Source organism: Larus michahellis, chromosome 8, assembly GCF_964199755.1.
Source record: "Larus michahellis chromosome 8, bLarMic1.1, whole genome shotgun sequence".
Lineage (NCBI taxonomy): Eukaryota > Metazoa > Chordata > Aves > Charadriiformes > Laridae > Larus > Larus michahellis.
Genome location: NC_133903.1, coordinates 15,125,788 through 15,139,072, shown reverse-complemented (window position 1 = coordinate 15,139,072; position 13,285 = coordinate 15,125,788). Strand labels below are relative to the sequence as shown.

The window sequence follows — 13,285 nt, the reverse complement described above, 5'->3', positions numbered from 1 at the left end:
GACTCACTTTTCTGTGTTGAAAAATGGGCTGCCAGTTTTATTCTTTTGTAGGTAACCATAACCTAACTTTGCCTGAGAAGCTCCCCTTTTCATCATCATAACAGAGTAAAAATGCCTCATGCAAATGGGCATTGGTTCGTGTTTTAACTTTTTGTAAATGCAAAGTAGTGAAAAGGGTACTCTGAACCTCTGAAAATATCCTGAGAAAACATTTAATCAGATCTCTTTCTCCTGTTCTGTGAACTGTGTTTGCCATGTATGCTAATGACAGAAATGGCAATGCGAATGATATTTACTAATAATTCTGAAAGTATTCTAAAAGCCTTTATTTTCAATACAGAAAACCACAAAACAAAACGACCCCAAACAAAAACCTAGGTGTTTCAGTGCTGCTGTTCGGTTTCTTGAGCTCTTCCTAGAGGAGCCCCTTTCTTTTTGGCAGTGGTGACTTCACAAATGGTGCTGCCATTGAGTGCTGGCTCACATCTGCTGCTACTTGGTAGTGGGGTCTTGCTCAGCAACCAGCTCTCACACTCTAAGTGTGTTTCTCGTAAACCTGGCAGAAGATGAAGACAGCAGTACGGGAAAAAATATGCACTGGAATAAAGTCGTCTTCTGAGTTATTTTTATATCAAATCAGAAATGGAAGTTGTCATAGGAATAGTTTTATCACTTCTTGAAGCTTCTATATCTTTATTTCTAAGGTGTGCTGTGAATATATCTCATGGTATCTTAGTAGCGGGAAAATATTTAGAAATAGAACACAGACTTGTGATAGAAGAGAAAAAGGGAAAGCTTGTTCCTGAGCTGAACTGCCCATGAGATCTTTAAAATCTCAAAAACACTTTTGTACCTTAGACTTGTAGTGGGTTCTGGTGTTAATTTCCTTTTGACCTTTGTAAATTTAAAATAATGAGTGAAAAAAATAATACCTTTTTGCAGTAATGATTCCGTCTAGATCCACATACAATATTATGTTTAGACTCATGGCTGTTTCCAATATTTATCTGTGTAAGACAGGTAGACCTCGCAGCTTTGTTGTGGCAAGAATGCTATGCTTTCAAAGTTGTTTTTTCTTTTTTCCTCTTGTAGAGTTCAAAGCAACAGATGAGTTGTGAAAGAGAACAACTAAGGGTAAGTGCAGTGATATGCAAGATGTTCTGTTTCTTTAAAACATAAGCAGAATCTAATTCGTGCTACTGACAGATGCAGTACTTTATTTAAGAAGAACATCTTTAGCTCATTTGTTGCTTGTTGGTAAATATTGTACATATCTCAATATAAAACAGTTACAGTAGATACAGGTTTTCCTTCCATAATTTAGTGAGATTTGGCAGTAAATACCTCTTTACAGGAGCTCTCTTGACATTCAGATTGCTCTTCCTATGCACCATGAGAAGCTTTAGTACTGGTATAAAGGTCACTATGTTTCTCAGACTTCCTCCACTACCGGACTGTTTCAAACAAGAAGACGCTATCCTTTGGATTTTTTGTAGTATGTGTGCTTTCAGAATGTGAAGGAACTGGTAGAAGAGGCCCAAGTATTTTAGTGTGTATATTGGTTGTGTACAATCTGTGAACAAGATGGAGTTCCTGAACCCAGATTGCTGACCTTTACTTTGTTTCTCCCTTAAAGTGACAGTGTTTTAAACAGGTTTTAGTCCCTGCTCCCTTCAAATGTTACGTGTGCTACGTATCTGTGCAGATGCTTTTTCATCACAAGTATTTCCTTGTTCAACTGATTGATTCTAGTATTTATTTGGAAAGGCATTAAGAACTTTAATTAATAAAAAGGGGGAGAAAAAAGCTTTTGAGTCATCCAAGTGTTGCTTAATAGACCTGCATTTATTGACACCACATGATGGGTGTTCTCTTGAAATTCCATATGCAAGTAGAGAGGAAGAGGCAGGCCTGAAGGAAGTGTAAGTTTTTATGCAAACAAAAATATTACTGGAAATAGAAAAAGCAGCATTTTTTGTTTGCAGTTTAATAAGCATCGGCAGTGTCTGCATGGCTTGCAAGTATGAAGAATATACTCTAGTCTTAAAAGAAGTTGTGCAGTGTTCTTAAACATTCGTCCATTCATTAGATTAGCCTCACTGACATACCTAGACGCTTCGGCTGGTCTTCACCATAGTTGCAGTAGGATTTTTGGTAAACAAGTTATGCAAGAATGATGCATCACGCATTGCCCTTGATTCTTCTCTTGCTGATATGTGACTGCATTGCTATTGTCCTGAAGCTGGAGTGACAGAGCTTTGTTTTATCAGTAGTAATGTCTCAACAGAGCAGCTGTCAAGGTTAAAATATTGCTATAGTACCTGAAGGACAATCTTTTGAAGAGGCAGCAGTGCCATGAAAACACAAAGTTTTAATTTGGTGTTATTGTTTTTATTAAGTTTTCTCCTTTGAATGAAGAAAAACACTGCTTTGAAATATAATGGGAGGAGAACCCCAATTCTTTCTTGAAGTAAATATGTGTGCTTTTTAAGTCATGAATAAAATGTGATGCAGTAAAACTTTATGTATCTTTCTATTCCGGTATTACAACTTACATCTAACAATGAGCTCAGTGCTTATGATGCCTTTGTGTCGTATCAAAAAGTGACTTTTCATAACAACTTAGGAAAAAAAACATGTCTCTAACCTACTAAGATTAGGTACATCTCCTTCCACTACTGCTGTGATGTTCGTGTTACATTAAATATAGTTATGAGTGTAAACCCTGTTCCGGAGGCTGGGATGCAATGAAAGCCGTACACCACCCCACAGAGTTAGAGCTTGTGACTGCAGTACGAGAAGTACAGCCACCAAGAAGTCTCAGACAGACAGATATGGCGAGACCAACAATCACAGCGCCGAGCACAGTAGAGTTGTTCCGTTCCCCTCTCTGGTCTTCAAACGCCCAAACCCTTCCAGTACCCAGAATCTATTCTAGTTAATAAGAGCTCATCTGCTGTGACAAAAGGTCACAGTGAAATTTCAGTATACTGTGTGGAGATGTTTTGGTTGTAGTTCAGTGCTGGCACCTCTGACCCTCCGTAGACATGCTGTGAACAGCCCCCCACTGCCAGAGTCTTGCACCTTCAATGCTCTCAGGGTGTAACTTGACCATTCTGTCACTTTTAGGTTGGCTCCCTAACTGAGCAACGCTGTTAAAGAAATTTTTAATTGGCTGAAATAGATTTTTCAGGCCTCCAAGAATACTTGGATGAGAGGCAGGCTCTTCACAACAAAATATAGTTTCATCCCAACTGAAAGAATTGAAATATAACAAGAGAACAGGATTAAAACAACAAAATACCAACATCCATTTCTGTGTGTTAAAGTGAGTTAAAACTAGATTATCCTTATATCACCTAATAATATAATAAAAAAGACATACTATCTCCCACCTTCCTTGCAAAGTCTAAGATGACAATGTGTCTGCCACTCTCCTTTTTTGATTCCCTAGTCATTCCTTATTCTACAAGTCCTAAAGAGGTTCCAAAAGAAAGGCACTTTAAGAAAGGTTTGTCTAAAGCATATTAGTGCAAATAAATAATTACTAAATAGAAAGAAATATCCAAATCTTACTACAATCATTTATTCAGACAAGATTTCTCACCTCTTACCTGTTTCATTGGCTTTTACATTCCAAATGCAAAGCAGAGACTCACTGTCCTGGAATAAAGCATTTAGAGTAATGAAACTCTTATTCCTGTTGGAGCCTCTGGCTATTATACATTATATTTACAATGAATGATAATTGTAATAATTAAGCAAGTCTGTGTATTTTAACCCTTTTCTGCTTAAGCTTTGACAATGACAGTGACTGCAAGGTTGGGAACTTACCTTGTAAACCTGGTACAATTCCCAGTTAGACATTAATGTCTATACCTGAATTATTTAAATGAGAATTCATACAGAAAGCTATGGGAATTTTCTCTCTAGCACAGCTGGTTGGGTGTTTGTTTTTTTTTCCATTTGGATATATAACACAAGCTGACTTTGGTGTATTTCCATCCGATTTAAAAAAATAGTAATTACAAAGCATTAATGCCATTTTTTATGTTTTTCTTTCTCTTGGAAATGATTTTAATTAGCATATGCTGCCTTGATTATTTTTTTTTTGTATTTCTGTAATTTCTTTTCTTTTTGCTTTCTAATCTGGCTTCATTTAAATCAAGTTGTACTAAAAAACTAATGTGTCTTTGAAGGGAAATTGACCCATCAATATCCCTCTCTCCAGCTCGATCCACACACTGCTCCTTGTCAGTATTTCATTTAAAGAAAATAATGATAATATTTAGCCCTCCTCATCCTGTTTTGTGTTCTCCAATCCTGATTTATAAATCCTTTCTTGGATAGATATGCCCTATCTTCTTCTCTGACTCTTTCCTACTGCCACTTGCTGTTTTATGAGTCACTGTGTGGAGCTGCATGTAATTGTCATTCTGATGCATTATAAATGACCTGTAAAGACACAGAACTTACAGCTTGCTCAAAATCATTTAAAAACACTTTTCTTCTCATATTTGGGGTTGAAAAACAGACTTTGAAACATAAATGATACAGGTCATTTAAGGCTGTGAAGAAAATCAGGATACCAGCCCTAGGTAGAAATAAGCTGTAATACATAAAGCTATAAAAAAAGTGTCGCGACAGCTTCGAAAGTCTGCTGCTTCCACTGCACCTTCCTTACTGTTCTGACTTTAACCTGGGATTATGGTTTTTTATCATAGCCTAAGGAATTTTTTTTAAACTTACAGGCTAACTTAAACCTTACTGAGCTTTACACAACCTTCCTTTCAACTAAGAAATTATTATTTTGCATTATTAACTCAACATAACTGTTCGAAGTAAACTTCTGTATCTGTATTTACATGCATGAGCTTTGCTATATAAAGCGAATACTTTTGGTCCTTATGCAGCAGTACTTGATGAGCTCTCTCAGGTGGGCATAGAGCAATTTTAAACTCTAATGTTAGGGGGGTTTATAAATGTTCCTGTGAATACCAATGAGGTCTAATGGTAAATGGTGTGATTAACTTCCTTGATCTGAAATTTTAAGTGACCTAGTTGTTGCTCTAATTAACAGCTTCTTTCACATTCATTTATTATCAAGGAGCATTCTGTGGAGCCAGAGTTCCTTCTCTGGTCTGAAATATGGGAACGGCAGGGTTTTACTATCATCTTGTATTTAATATGAACATATTTTTTTTTATAGTACTCTAATTTTAAGGAAAACAAAAGGAAGTTTTGCATTCAGTATCATTCTATTTATTTTGTCTTTTGTACAGTAAATGAATAATCTGTGACATGCAGCCAAAAATGTATTAAAGTTATGCCAGGTAGAGGGAAAACAGAAGCAAGTGCGTTTATGTCCAGCATCATTTTTAAGCAACCATAATCCTGCAGTATTTACCTATCTTTGTGTCTTTGTTCAGTGCATCAATTCATCAGGTTGTAGGGTGCTGAGCTGCGTAGATTCATTTTTTGGAAAGTTTTTAAAGAAAATTTTTGAATCTCATCATTGTGGTATTAGCTTTCTCCAGTGATCTAAGAATAATCTGCTGATAATTTTTGTGTACAGTGTTTCTCTGATGCATAAGGAGGTAATTTGTGATTCAGTGGCAGATGCCAATTTTTAAATACTTTTGAGCTGAGGGGAAAAAAAAAACGTAGAAGAATAGTAGAGAGGAAGAGAATCAGAGTGGAAGCAATTTGTGAAGTAGATGTTATTTTTGAGCATTTTCTGAAATAATTTACTATGGTGATAGCATAGCAGAACTTATGTGGTGGCTGGCCAAAGAACCTGTGTTTTCAATCTCTACCTTTTCCCATGCTGGACTGGGGAAAAGGAAAAGTATATAAGCTTGTTTCGTGACTCAGTGATGTCATACCTCGTTACTGGAAAGCAACACGTAATTCGTAACGTTTCTGCAAAACTGGGCACCTAGTTCTGGCCATTAATAAAAATTTTACTGTTTTTCTTTTCTTCTGAAAATCTCTTGGTATGCATTTGCAAACAATGCGTATACGTTTTGCCTGGACTACCTAGTATTATACGTTCCTCTTTTAAAGGAAAAAGGGTTAAAAGGGGAAATGCTCAGATATTCTAATAGAGTTGGATTACTACGATGCGTGTTTACTACCCATCCTTTTCTTAGGAATTCATGTAGGCTATGCTGCATTTGACATGCTAGACAAGTGGCTTAAAGTGATCCTTCTTTAATTTCTGTAGTTATTCGTGCAATGAGCTATGTGTCATCATCTGTGTAGGTGTATGGTGAAGATACAGGTAGGTGAGATTAATAAGAAGGCATCATATTTTTGGTATTACACACTGACATGGAATGAAAGTAGAGTAAGCTCACTCACCATCTTACAAACTATGTTCCCAGTCGTTCCATAAAGAATAATTCACAGCACAGTTAGGAAAAAAAATTACTGGAACTAAGATCTAAAGAAGAATAAAAGGCTTGTAAATAGCCCACTAAACTTTTGGGGAGGGAGGTTAATTGTAGGGGTGTGATTTCATTTAAATTTTCAACTAGCTTGAATTTCATGTGTACAAAAAAACGCAACCAAAGAAATGTGGTAAAATTGATTTGAGTCCTGCTGTCAGTTCTGGTATACTTTAGGAGCCTTCCTAAACAGAGTAACTTTCTTAAGCTAACACTGGCCTCCAATTTGTTGTTTAATAACCATGGTGATTATTTAAAAAGTAACAATGGCTAAGTAATGAAAATTGTTATGGTTCATGCTTAAAGTGACATAGCCTCCCACCGTAAGGATGCTGTTCTCCTCTTAAAATGCTACCTCCTAATAATATGCTCCTTTGCTCAAGAAAAGAATGTTGCAGCACTTCAGTTTCTTGAATAATGATGGTGCCAGTCATGTCAGGTTTCTTCAATTTTTTTCAGAAATAGTAAAAAAGCCTTTAGGTGTTTTCCTTGTCTCTGCTGCAGATGGAATGCTATTCAGAAAACCTTCCATTCGTTTCCTGATACTTTGCCGTGTCTCTCTGAGAACAGTAGGCAGAGGATTTTCTGTTGTTCAAGTGCCACTTCCTCTTGAATTCAACTTTGATTTTTGCACAGTCAGGTAATTTCTCAGTATGGTGCTTCGTGATTGCTGGAACTGAAGAGTTACAGTAATATTTGGTAAGGCTGAAGCAATGTTTTCAGTAACTACCTGTCCATTTAGCGTGACAGACAGATGGTGTCTAGAGCTGCAGCACACTATATGGAATTCAGCAGCTACTCAATGTATATTTAAAGTCATTTTTGTATACAGACAGTCAAGGATAGGGATTTGGTTCGTGAGGCAGTTTACTAAAGGTAATCAAAGTTCAGGAAGTGGCAAACTTCTGAAGGGATAGAAGAAAATAGATTTAGATAGTGTAGATGCTATTGAACCAGCACTCAACGTTAATTCAGTATCCTGGTGCTCTCTTTGTCCTGCTACAAAAACATCAGCAATACGCAGTACTGGATCCACACTATTTGGGAACAGCTTCTGCACTCAGAACAGCAACTTTTGATACAGGCTTTCTGCAATGACTGCAGCTTCTCTTGCAGAACACTTGCTGTGATCAGTGACGCTGTCCCAGAAAAGATTTTCTTCCTTATTTTGTATTTGTTGAGAGGGAGGTCTTTTTTTCACATAGCTTTTATAATTTCCCTTTGATCATCTTGCAAGCAGACCATTAAGTGCATGGCTTTAACAGTGTTTATAGTATCTTGACTTATTATTTCAACCTCTACTGTTGCTTACTCAATTTGACTATCAGAGATCATAGCCCTCTTCAATGGCACATCTAATTTGAGCAGCAAACACAATCTAATTTACAGTGCAGTTTCAGGGTGCGTTTTTTTGGTTGCTTGGTTTGGTTTTTCGCAGGTTTTTGGTTGGTTGGTTTTGGTTTTTTCCCCCAGGGTGTTTCCACAGGCCTTTCTGGGTTGGGTGGGGGCTGTGTGGTTTTGGCTGGGCGGTGCTGTTGCCTTGGAACATTTGTTGTTTTTTTCACTAGGGTCAAGTGAAAAACCTGAAAAAGCTTTTCAGTTGCAGGTAGATTGGCTGGATTTTTAACATACTGTTTGGTCCTTATGCCTGGTGGATTTCTATTCTCATTTACTTATATATCAAGTAACTGACTGAGCAACTAGATTTTTAAGGGCAACAAGACAGGCATTGAGAGTATTATAATAACTGAAAAAAAATAATTTACACCAACAGTCTAAATCATGTAGTGTTATAAAGATGCATATTCACTGGGCCACACTGACTCCTTGAACCAGTATTGTTTAGAGTAGAGAGAATGAAGGAATATTGATTATAATATGGAAGTCATGTTCTAGTATTGATGGTAATGCCTTTTTATGTTCTGTAAAATCTTTCTAAGCCTTACTTGTTTAAACTGGTCAGGTTTACTTCTTTACTAAACAATTTAATGCTTTTTTAAGTAGCTGCCAAACTTTTTTAAAGCAGCAAAGTTACAAGGAGGAATAAGTTAATCTTCAAGAAAAATGCAGACGCACACATCAATATTTCTATGTGTATATATATACACATATATACACAAACACATATATCTGTATTTTTTATATATATATATATATTAAAAAAATACAGCTTCAGGATCCAGTCCTACAGCAGACTTGGTAGCTGACATGTGACAGAGCATATATACCATCCTGTTCATATAACAGGAAAAATCTTGGCTTCAGGTAGACCGGGATTTTAGAAGTACTGTATACTTGTTCTTAGTCTCTTGAATTTTTTTTAAAAGTAAGAGAACCTGGACAGTAATTGTGGTTTGTTCTATTCTGCAGCAAAATCCCAAATTGCCCTGAAAACCAAGTCTTTCTGTGTGTTCAACAGAAATGGTTTTCTTAGTACGGAATCCCAAGCTACTGTATATCATTTCCAGGAAGAAGGATAGAGAAATAAAAATAAGCTACAATAAACAAACAATACTCATGTTTTATCAAGCTGACATTAGTTTTGAGACATCTTAAAGTTTTGGACTCAAACAGGGAACTAGTCCTGTTGTTGGAAGACCAATCAAGGAAAGTACAGAATTGAAAAAATATCCTTAGTTCTGCTAATTTTTCTCCTCTTCACAAAGCCTTGGAGCAAAAATTTTGTTAGAAGAAACTGTTAAGCAACAGTTCCCCACTTCTCACTCTGTTTGCAGAAGCTATTGGGACAGTAAGAACAGCAAACAAACATCTCTGCTTACATATATACATATCTGTTTGATGCTTTCCTAATGTATCCTAATAAAGGGCAGTCCTGGAGAGCATAACCACTGGTTTGGAGACTGGTATATTTAAACATCAAAGCCTGAATTGCATCTTCTGATTTTTAGACTGAAACATGCTGCTGTGCTAAGAACAGATGTATGAATTGCTCAGAATCCCACCTTTTTGCAGTCTTGAGAAACAGCTTTGGAAGAAGTTATTTAATAAAAAAAGAGAAGGTGGCCATAATCTGTCATTGTTTTTCACATTTGGGATTTATTTTACCCCTTTATTTGTCCTGTTCATTTAATCAGGGTGAAAATACTTCTGTAAAAGTAAATAGACATATGCAAGTTGAGAAATTATTGTTAAGTTACTAGCGTTAACTACCTTCATATTGTAAACTCTCTTTCTGATATTTAAGTGAAACTGACAAAACTCCACATGATAGGTAGAGAAAATATGAATGTAAATACTGAAAGTGTAAGTATGAATGAAAATACGTGAAGTACATACTAGTTGTACCTGAAGGAAAAAAAGTTAGTCCTACTGCTTGTTTATAAAACCTCTATATTCTCCCCAAAAATATAGAGTAGATGGATTTTTTTGAATGTATTTAATCTGTACCAAGTATGGAAAAGTTTGTCAAGTTACACTGGCAGTTCATCAACAGAGCAACACATGACAATTATGTCAATACGTGTGGACCACCCAGAGAAAAAACATTCAAAGTCAAACTAAAAATTAAAAGCATAAATAAGAGCTGTAAGGAACTGATGATGAAAGGCCTGCAAATCACCATCCTAATATCCTCAGTCTCTGTCACTGAAGTGGGGTGACTCCCTTGCTCAGTCTATTGAATTATGTGCTTGAGATGTCACAGTCTTCAAAAAGGAAGGAGAAAATAAAACCAAAACAGGTGGTAGGTCCTAAAAGACCATGATGAGATTGTGATGAGAAAGGGGTAGGCCTCTACTGGAACCAGTACCATTTAATATCTTCCTCACTGACATGGTGGGATCGAGTGCGCCCTCAGCGAGTTTGTGGGTGACATCAAGCTGAGTGGTGCTGTTAATACACTAGAGAGAAGGGATGCCATCCAGGACCTTGACAGGCTTGAAGAGCGGGGCCTGGTGAACGTTATGAAGTTCAACAAAGCCAAGTACAAGGTCCTCCTGCACCTGGGTTGGGGCAATCACCATCAGTACAGACTGGGGGCGAATTGATTGAGATGGAAGAAACAGTACAGTGGGTATTTTCATGTGTCGCATGATACTTAGAGGATCTATTTTATAAACCAGGAAGTTGAGAAAGGTAAAAATGCTTTGCTGATTTGTAATATCTTTGTGGTTTCTCACCCCTGGGAGAAGTTGACCTTGACTTAGGAATGTTTTCTCCACCACGTCTATCTGCTGTTGTGCATTTTGAAGCTTTGATCACCTCTATTATCTTTAAAAGACAGTATGGCTGGGGGGGGGGGAGGAGGGAGGAGATATAAAAACCAAGTACAGCATATCACAGGCATTTTTCATGCTCAACTAATATTGGAAATTTAAGCCCTCATGTAAAGGGGTGGCTATAGATGTATTCTAAATATGTAACCAAATGCCATGTAGATTGTTATTCCATAGGTAATGGGCAAAAAACCAGATATAATCTGTGCTCACGGGTTCACTGGGGCAATTTACAGCATTTCTCTTTCATACAGTAGTTGTCTTTTCCTTTGGATTCTTAAGATCTCTTTGAATACAATACTGAAAGTAAAAAAAAAAGTGGCCTTCATCTCAAGGTCACTTTCCTACTTGATAGCAGCTGCCCTCCAAAGAGCACATAATTAATAGCTTTATTACCTTGATTTAGTCATTTCCTTTGGTTGGTTTTCCCTACATGCTATAGATTACTTCATATGCTATCAGCTTGTTTCTCCTGGTTTTTCCCATTCTCTAAACTACTGCTTTCTACAACTGTTTTCATCATTGTTAAAAATCATTTATATAGCACCATAAATTACAGGCACTTTACGAGCACAGAGTAAGACACCACCTTTGCCCCAGTAGTTTCTGGTTCAGGTACATCCTTGATTTCTGGTGTACCATTTTTACTTAACACAATGGCCTGGGAATTTTAAGGTAGATTGCAGTAATCTGTTTTATTCCCACAGTTTTTCATGATCAAATGATGGCTATCACACCTGTATGCCTCAATTTATGTGATGTAGATAACTAATCATTTCTTTGCTACTTAGCATGAAGGTATTGTGAACACTTCTGCTTACTAATAATTTCAGGCACACATTTTTGTGCATGCACATTTACAACTAGAAGCTGCAGGTGCCGGAAAAAAATCCGGACTTTTGGTCATTCAGCTCTCACACCTCCCACACTGCCTGCCTCTCCTCTCCCCTCCCCTCCCTACTGTAACTGGCATTTCCATTTTTTGTAATGAAAATGCCTAGGAATTTTCATGTGATATTGCCACAGTGCCTAAGTAAAAATCTGACAGCATATTCTGTAATGATGCCTTTGAAAAGGTAGTTTATTTTTTTGAGTTTGGCTCATTTTCTAGGCTCCCAACTCAAGGATATCTTACACCTGGTCTGTTTTCTGATACTTGCCTGAAAAGTAGCAATGCAAAATACAGCAAAGGAGTGTTACTGTAATTATTTACTTTTCTTCCTTCACCTCTAAATATAGATAAAAACAAACAAACAAACAAAAAAAAACAAAACCCCAACCTGTAAATCTAGGAAAGTCTACAAACTCACCAGCTCAATTTACCCCAAGCTCTGGAATGTCCAGGTGTTGGGTGTTTGTCATCTTCCAAGTCATGTGCTCAGATGGAAATGCGGAGTCCAGTATGGGATTGTGGGGTTTTCTTTCAGTTGTGATAATCTTGTATCCAGAGTATCTATTTTATAGGGAGAGACAGGAAAATACCTGAATGTTCATCAGTGACTAAAATATAACAAAAATTTTCAAAACTCACATGCATCCAAACTTAATACTTTTTTCACGCATTGACATGAAAGCAGAGTAATCATGGTGTGCTGACAAAGCCACGCAGTTCTTTCTGTTTTGAAAATAGTAAACAACGCGTACTATAGAGTTTTCAAATCTAATGGCTGCAAAATATAATAGTTTACATACTCTATTCAGTATATTAAAATAATACCTCTGACTGACCCAAAATAATAAAAAATGTTTTTTAATTATTTCTTATTTTGAAAAGGTATTAGAGAGTTATCCTAAATAATACATAATGATATTAGGGAGATATTTAACTATCAGAAAGACTTTCAACATTTTAGAGGACTTTGTGAATTATCAGATATGAAAAACCTTGTCTTTTATTTGTATTCACATAAGTTTTCTGATGGTTTTTAACTTTCTCTCCACAATAAATATGTGCTCCTTTTAGGATGGGTAAGCAAAACATATGAAGGTCACCAAAAATAACCCCCTTGATCTCAATGTAATAAACGTGTCCCCTCACATTCTTCTGAAATCTTAAACTTCAAGCTTATCTGTTGTTGCTGGGGATTTTTTCATTTCTTACTTTACTCTCCAGGAAGTGTAGCTAAGAATAATGGAAAATTACTATATAGACCAGAAGTGATTTATGTAGATGAAACCAAAGGTGACACGAAAGGGCTACAGTGTTCATGAATCAGTGAACAGCAGTCAGTTCAAAAGGCTGATAAAAGTAATTGTAAATAAATTCTACTAAAATGCTCCTGGGATAAATTCTTCATTGCATTAGTTAGGTCTTCACTATCTCCCAGCTTCCGCTTTGTGCTCCTGATGGTACTGAACAGTCTCCTTCAGCAGCTACACACTTAAAGGACTGGGAAGAGAAAATTGGAACCATGTGGAAATTTTTGGGAGAAGGCTGAAGTGAAAACATGTCTCTTTCCACAGCTTCCATGAGGAGTAATTGTGGGGAATGAGAAACTTGCTATGAAAAGATGCTCCTCCACCAAAGCCAAAGGCCAATGATAACAGATGCACCTGAAAACAGTAATAAAATCAGCCAACAGAGTTCTTTTTAATCCGTGC

General features: G+C 36.7%; 1 protein-coding gene across 45 annotated transcripts in view; it reads left to right on the top strand.

The window, feature by feature from the left end:
* The window catches only part of RBFOX1 (RNA binding fox-1 homolog 1), a 910,365-nt gene that overhangs the window by 500,242 nt on the left and 396,838 nt on the right, over nucleotides 1-13,285 (top strand). For 30 of the 45 annotated variants that reach the window (XM_074599130.1, XM_074599146.1, XM_074599134.1 and 27 more), the window contains one exon: nucleotides 1,093-1,134. The exons of the other annotated variants lie outside the window; for them this stretch is intronic. In XM_074599130.1, the coding sequence (XP_074455231.1) occupies nucleotides 1,093-1,134 (42 nt within the window). The remainder of the gene's footprint in view (nucleotides 1-1,092; nucleotides 1,135-13,285) is intronic. 45 annotated transcript variants of the gene reach the window in all.